General features: G+C 34.3%; 1 protein-coding gene across 1 annotated transcript; it reads left to right on the top strand.

Annotated features, from left to right (window-relative positions):
- Positions 1–5109: 5109 nt before the first annotated feature.
- Positions 5110–7956, top strand: LOC128203653 (tripartite motif-containing protein 29-like). The gene is made up of 2 exons (XM_052905153.1): positions 5110–5391; positions 5793–7956. The coding sequence occupies exons 1-2, from the start codon at positions 5114–5116 to the stop codon at positions 6448–6450; spliced, it is 936 nt and encodes a 311-aa protein (XP_052761113.1). The 5' UTR covers positions 5110–5113; the 3' UTR covers positions 6451–7956.
- Positions 7957–8219: the final 263 nt, after the last annotated feature.

Genomic DNA, 8219 nt, shown 5'->3' with positions numbered 1-8219 from the left:
TTTGTTCTGTGATGGCGCTCTGTTATCTGTGATATCTACTTATTTTGTTACTTTGTATGTTAGTTGTTGTTTAACATGTTAAAAATAAAGTATTTTCATGGAGATTTGTGAGTTCATGAAGCTAAATGACAGCATTTGAAGAAGAGAAATGCTTAAACGTTTCTAAACAGCAAACGAATGTTTCAACGCAGCAAATGTTTACTAAAATAATTAATTGTTTAAATGCATTTTATAAGCAACTGAAATTAAGCAATTTCAAACGTGGACTTGTTACTAATTATACTTTGTTAGAGATTTGGGGTCTGGTAAGAACTGTTATTCATAGAAATCGGACAGAGGTGGATTTGGTAGAATAACAGCTGTGTAAAAGCCGTAACTCCTGTGGTTAATGCGACCAGGTTGCGACTTAGGTTAATAGTGCTATTAAGCTTACTGTGTAAGTTGGTAGGGATATTAAGATATCAATATGCACAAAAATTGTTACGGGCCTTAAAACTACTGTTAGTTAATGAACTTAGCATTTCCAGGCTTTGAAGCATTAAATGACCGTGGCTTTCGCTCCACCACAAACCACCAAGTACATTTTGGCCTTGTTATCGACTTTATACATCAATGAAAGAAAACCGTTTGCCGTCGATGGCGTATTATAACGTAGCACGTGAAACCTACTACTGAAGAGGCGAGGCTCATTATACCCCAAAGCATAACTATGAGTACAGTTTTAATTGATTTCCCTTTGACCAGCCAATATAAATTGTAGCTTTCATTTATGCTCTCAAAAACGATAAGGTGACAAACGAAACGAATTTAAACCAATTGTTCAAAGTCGCCGTTGACCGCGATTGCGATCTCGCTTCGTTGAGTTACGAGCACGTGTTGCGTGAGAAGCATTCATTTGTTGTTTTTTAGCTCGACCGAGCACGAAGTGAAATTGGTGAATTGGAGGACTGCCCGTTGTCAACCAGTTTCTTTAAACAACATCTACAGGCCGTCAACCAATTCCTATATTCCTAAATTTTCCTATATTTTTTGAGAAATTTCCTATATTTTTCAAAACCTATATTTCCTATATTTTGGATTTTTTTCCTGTATGTTTCTTAAACATGTGCTGGGATATATTTGAAATCATTCAAAGGATTGATACTGCCTTTAGATATTGTTTATTTACAGTTTAAGACTGTCTTTATCCTCTAAACCATCACCATCATTCAGATTGCTGTTGTACACACATGGCTATCCATCTGGACACCTTTGATGATGAGTATGACGAACATCAATTCTTAATGGTGTCCACTTTTGTGACCACAGTTGTGTTGCTGCAGCATAGACTGCCTTGATGGGGAGGTTTAAAGGGACTGTACTCCGTATGATGAAATAGCGAAAAAAGAAAGAAAATTGTCAAAAACTGACAAAAACTTGGTATCGATGTGTTGAAACTTACTTACTGAAGTACCAAATAGTTTACAATTAATTTATTTTTCCTAGTTTTTTGTATTTTCCCATTAAAAAAGATTACTAGGTAGGTATGTCTACCTAGTAGAATTCATTCCTTATGAGTGATTGGCTAGTCGATGTTATCACGTGATATTACCAAGTTAGGTATATAGCTGAAATATTCCAACCATTAAGGGTAAGCCTTCGTAGCACAGTGGATACAACACTGGACTGCAATTTTGGGGACCCCGGTTCGAAACCAGAGGCCAAAGGCCAGAAGCGCTTATGCGATGTTAATGTGTACGTAGTTTGTGCGTCTGTAAACAATTTCTTGTTAACACGATACTGTCTTCAGTTTTTATTGTATTTCGATGAAACTTGTACAGTATCTAGATATCCATTTGAGCTTGGTTCCTTTCGAAAACCAGCCAGATCCGCCCATGCATGCCTAGATTTTGGGTCTTGAAAGTATAAAAAAGTATTTGCGTCTGTAAACAATTGCTTGTGAACATGATACAGTCTTCAGTTTTGATTGTATCTCGAGGAAACTTGTACAGAATTTGGATCTCCATTAAAGCTCGGTTCCTTTTGAAAACCAGCCAGATCCGCCCATGCATACCTAGATTATGGGTCTTGAAAGTATAAAAAATGTTACTTTTAGCCAAGTTTACATGTAAAGTCACAATTGCTTGTAAATGTTTGATCAAATTATGCCCCTGGGGTCAAAACTGGCCATACCCAGGGTTCACAGGTTTGGTATACTTAAATTGGGAAATGTTAAAGACCTTTTTGTCTTAAACAGCTATGCAGATCCTTGCTATTTTGAACAAGGCTTTATTTAGTGGTCCGCTACCATGGTTGTTCAAATTATGCCCCTTGGATGTATGAGGTGTGTCCGTAAATACGTAGACACTTGCCTTGACGAAATGTTTATGAAATAATCCAAACAAGAATTAGGAGTATTACTGGTATATTTCGTTTTGTTGCGTTCAACACAATGAATAAAGATGAATATTTTATCCGAGTAAAATTGTGATCGGAGGAATTCGTATTTCTCAATAAGATATCCCAAATATATTTAAAATAAAACACGTTAGATATCATATTTGAAACTTCACTTCAAAATTTTAGCATTGTATAAACATAAATTTAAATGCGAGAGCATTTGCGTTGACAGAGCGTACACTGATTCATTAATACTAGTAATCTATACAAAGGAGACGTGACATGAGGACGCATGACTGACGTAATGAAACAAACGATCAGTACTGTACATAATGTTTAATGCCAGGAGTGCAAAAGAGATTATGTAATTCATGAACGGTGCATTTGAAGCGCGCATATAATATAAGTAACTCATCTATCAATTGCAAAAACAATTTTGAAAAAAACCCAACAATAACAGCTCGTTCACAGATTTTCACTGAAATGCCCAGAATAAACAATGGGTTACAGGTGACGTCACAGAAATATTAAGGATGTGGAGGTTTGTAATATGGTTAACACTAATTTATATAACATGTGCAAGAACGTTCCAGAAATGTAAGTAAAACATACAATAATTGAAACGGAAATGACAAAAAAAGAAGAAATAACATACACTATAGAATACTCTTGAAATGAAAGCACACATAAGTCTTTGAGTTTTGCAATTCCTGAAGTGACACCAAGCCCTGTTTCGAAGGTAACATAGAATTTGAACAAATTTTGTTTTAAACCCCAAATATTTTAATATATTCATGAAAACTCTATTTGTGATAAATCTTAGCGTGTTTTGATAAACATTTTCCATGAACTTTACAGACACGCCTCGTATGTCATTCTAAGTAGACGACAAAACACACGCACGCGACTTGAAATGACTAATTAAATGAAATGAAATGTTTGGCATAATTAATTGAAATATATTCCGTTGCTTTTAATTTCAGAAGTTATAAACTTCGTCGATGCTAAATGGAACAGTCATTAGTCCATACAGAGTGACACTATTAAACTACTGTTGTTGTTATAAGTATGCATATGTTTAAATTAAAGTATTTATTAGTAGCCTGATAGCCTTTAGGAAATACCGAAAACCTTCAATAAACTCATCGTTCAATTTTATATACTTAGTTTCTCATACGTAAACTTTTGTTTTCATAAAATATTTAAAAGAAAGCAAAATTAAATTGATTTTGAGCAAAGGTAGGCATTGGCCGATTATAGCGGCAATTTATCACTGAACATCATTTAGTAATTATAAAACATTAAAAAGAGTCCGGAATTAGGCAACTGCCAAGTATTATATATTAATGTAAAGTATTTTTTTGCTAATGATTTTAATAAAATATGACTATGTCTTGTTGTAGCAAGAACATTCTTTAATTCGATTCTTACGTTCTGAATCATGTACTTTATATTGGTCGTGTGCAGGACGTTAAGTGGAATAAACGTAAATATTCCTGGTGGCATAAATAAAACAGTAACTTGCGCAACGTGCATTAATCAAACAAAGTAATACATTATGCTGCATCTATCCACACGACCAGGACACTGTTGTCAAATCGTTGGGACCAGTTTTTTTATAGTAAACCGCGAAACAAAGTCTCCCAAAGTTTTTAACACAACGTTAGTACAACGTTAAAATAACGTTGTCACATCATTAAACATTATCATTTTAATGTTTGCATGCCTTAACTTATTTATTTATATTGCTAATAATCTAAATGCTAATTTGTGAAAAATATTTCAAAAGAAAATGGCACCAACATTGGAATTACGTATTACAATAACCTTTCATGAAACATCCTTCATACAACGTTATACTTACGTTATGTGTTTTTGGGGGCTCAGAGCAAACTGTCTACAATAATGATAGGTTTGTTCTAAAGCTTGTTTCATTCACCTGCAGTCATAAAACATTAAATATACATTCTAATATTAACAACTTCCGTTTCAATGTGCTCACAAATTCCGCTGCAATACTTGCTTTTGTTTATATGTTACACAATTAGACTGTCTTCCATGGCGCAGTCGTTTAAGACACTGAGTCCATATTCATTAACGTCTCGAGCCTGAGTTTTGGACTCGAGACTTACTAACCTTTTTTTTCTAAAATTCCTCTTACAACAGTAAGGCTTAAAACTGTTGCGTCTGTTACAATAAGGCTTACATCTTTTGTAAAAAAAATAGTAAAAGTAAAATTTCTTGAAATGTTTTGAACACTTTTTTGAGCCTGAGTCTCAAATTCAGACTCGAAAGACCAAGAATCGGTTTCTGCTGATGTCAGAAAATCTATAGATGTGTTATTATAATTGCTTAATTTTTCATTTACATGCATTTGTACAAAAAACCCACATAACTATATTTTTATAAATGTTTTTTACATTTGATTGGGCCTTAAAGCCAATATGTAACATGGGTTCCGATAATGATACATGTTAAAGATGCACTCTTACTCCAAATAACAGTGTCACTTTAAGATAAGAGTAAACTCAATGAATTTACTTTTGTATCAATCACTGTTTACAATGTGCTTGATAAGTAAACTGTATTGACCTGTAATTCAATAGTTTGATAACATTATCCAATGAAAATATAGCTTATTGACTTCCTTGTTCTAAAATTATTTTAAATACCCTTTTTAAAGAAAGAACATTGTATTCGACACGTAGACGAATATAGTCTCTGGACGACAGTTATGGCGGAGTGTAAATCGGAGTGTTGGTGTTCAATGTGTAAAGGAAATGGCGAACATTCACATGCCAAATTTTCTTGTGCAACCTGCAAAGCATATTACTGTGAACTTTGCGAACCCGTACATGCCAGACTTTTTTTGCAACATTCGCGTTCGAAGGCGGAACACTTGGGTAAATCATCCTTTGAGAAGTGTGAAACTCATTCAGAGGAATATGTGGACTGCTATTGTATGGTTCATAACCAGCTTTGTTGCTCCAAGTGTAAATCAGCAACACACAGGTAATTGAAATTTCAGAGAGTAACATTATAAGCTCTGCTTTTGTTTTAATCCGTTTTATTATATCATTTTGATGTTTGAAATAAATGTTGAATAAAATATGTTTAAAACTTTTAACTAACGGAAGTTGAATTGTGCACCATTAAATTTACATCCATTCTTCTTTGAAGAAAAACTGATCTACCGTGTCTGATATCGTTAATAATACAATGAAAATTACAGGCCCAGATTTCGAAAATAAACCATGTTTAGAGGATTACGGAGACCTAGACATTTGTCGGTCTAAACATTATATTTTGTTAAAATAGATCTGCAAATTGTATCTAGATGTTCACAGTATATTGTCAAATCCGGCTTTATTCACATCTGTTTTATCATTATTCAAAATTGGTTTGTGTTGCAGGGAGTGCACTTTGATTCTAAGCCTAGAAGATGCGGTATATGCGATCGCAATAAAAGACGACGATTTAAAAGAATGCTTAGCAGAATTAGACAAGATGAAGAATAAAGTCAGGCAATTAAAAGGGCGAAGAAAACAGAAGCAGAGACAGAGTTTGCATCATCGTTTCAGCAACATTCCTGCAAACATAAAAGTGTTCAGAAGAAAAATCAATAAAATTATTGATCAAATGGAGAAAAGAACTATTGAGCAGATTAATGTTGTTATAGAAAGTTTAGATGATGAGTCGAGTGCTGATATTGACAGAAGTACAACATATGTTGAAGATTGTAAAGCCGTATTTGATTACGTCCAAAGGAAAGATGATATAAGTGGGGCAGGCTCGCTCATTGCTTTCAAGAAGTCTAAGCTTTTGATTTCGAAAATGAACGACTTTTTGCTAGAAACACAATTGAAGAACGATATTCCATGGGAGTTTGAGCCAGAAATGGAAATAGTAGAATATTTGTCACTGCAACACAGATTGGGCGTTATCAGAGAAAAATCAGAATATGCCATCAACTCTGTAGAAACAGAATATGTAGACGCTAGACTCCCTAATGATAAAAAGAAATGTGAAAAGAGGAAAGAGGAATATGTGAACTGCCTTACCGAGAAATAGACAGTGAAAATTGTAAACTCAAACTGATTGATGGAATTGTTTTAGACTATTGTGATGTGCCCCGATATCAATACGATATATATTTGTACAAATTTGCTGTAACCATTGACAGTATGGAAAGACACGAAGGTCAGATCTATCGCATTTTCGACATTAAGATGGAGATAGATTGCAAGCTCTAATTTAACGAAAGCATTGCTGGGATTTGTCACTATGCATGGTACTTGTATATCACGTCTAGAACTGCACTTTATGTACACACAATTTATGGGAAGCTAATGAAATAATTATATGAAGACCAATCGGAGTGCTGCACCGTTTACCGCTGTGCAGTTAGCATTGATAGCGACACAATCTTCATCACAAGTTATTCTAACCGACAGCTAATCACGATGGACACGATTGGCAACATTCTTTCAATTTTTATCGACTCTGCAATAACATGGCCTCAGGCTTTTCACGTTGCACCAAGTGGACATTTACTCGTATGTTGTGACAATTCCAACAGAATCCTTTTTTATTGATTTTGAGGGCAAGAAGCGACTGTCAACTCTTGCAAGACAATCGGACGGTGTTAACAATCCCATGTATTTGTGCTATGCGAGAAAGACATCAAAACTTCTTGTTGGACAACAGAAGAATGATAAGATCTTGGTTATTGACTTGGAACTACCAGAAAATGAGACCGAGTGATTAACGAAGTTCATGAAGCAAAACTATCATACGACTACGGTTCGAATTCTTTGTAATGTTTTGATGTATAAATATAAATTTTCTTTGTCAGATTGCGTTTCAGAGTAGAATCTTGTTATATGAAGTGATTTGTGCGATGTCATTCGGATTGTATCATTTCTTATTACTTAAAATGTGTGTTTGATTATTAAAATATTAGCCCCATTTCGCGAAAAAACAAAGACTGGACTGTGGTTTGCATGATAGTGATACAATTGCGCATGAACGAACTATATAACAGGCTGTAGTTATGCAAAATGCGTATACAATTATATGATAGGTTGTGGTTTAGAGAACTGACTAACGAATGTGAAATTTTGGTTGAATAGTTGAACTTACAAAGTTTTTATACTTTATTTATTTATTTTACTTAATTTACGAACTACTTTTACTGATGTACGGGCATACATCCGAGGTTGTTTTTTATTTAAATGGTCGAGGAGTTCCGAATGTTACCACACTGGAGTGGATAGGGGTCACGTGTTCGCATGTACTGATTTTCCACCTACCCTATTAATCTTTTGTTACGCGGTTCAATAAAATGGAAAATGTTTCACCATACTCGTTTAAACAGAGCACCATGTTTAATTTGATATAAAAAGTGAAAAAGATGAAGTATGTTGTTGTCCGTCGGGAACATTTTGTTTCATACAGTCGAAGCCAACGGGGTTCGACTGTATCATATATTTTTTATTATTTACAATTTTCTAAAGTAGGCGAGTTATTGGTACAGTACATTTTACTGACTATGTTTGTCACTTTAATTCGTTCTTAAAATAGAGGCCTTGCTCTATCCCTGTGAAATTTCATTCGAAAATATTTAATATTTCTCGGGTTATTTGAGAGAAATCTCCCTTTCCTGCGGAAAAGGGGTCCATTTCCAGTTCATGTTAAATAAGACAAATAAATGGTTTACAACTCCTGCCGTAAATATTAGTGACGCCAAAAAAACAATAACTTTCATGACATTCTCAAATATCGAATAAAGTTGTACAGGTTGTAAGATTTACTTTTAGCCATACCGACGTATCGTTTAA

This window comes from Mya arenaria, chromosome 9 (assembly GCF_026914265.1).
Source record: "Mya arenaria isolate MELC-2E11 chromosome 9, ASM2691426v1".
NCBI lineage: Eukaryota > Metazoa > Mollusca > Bivalvia > Myida > Myidae > Mya > Mya arenaria.
The sequence above is the reverse complement of the archived record's forward strand: the minus strand, read 5'-3'. Positions and strand labels throughout refer to the sequence as shown.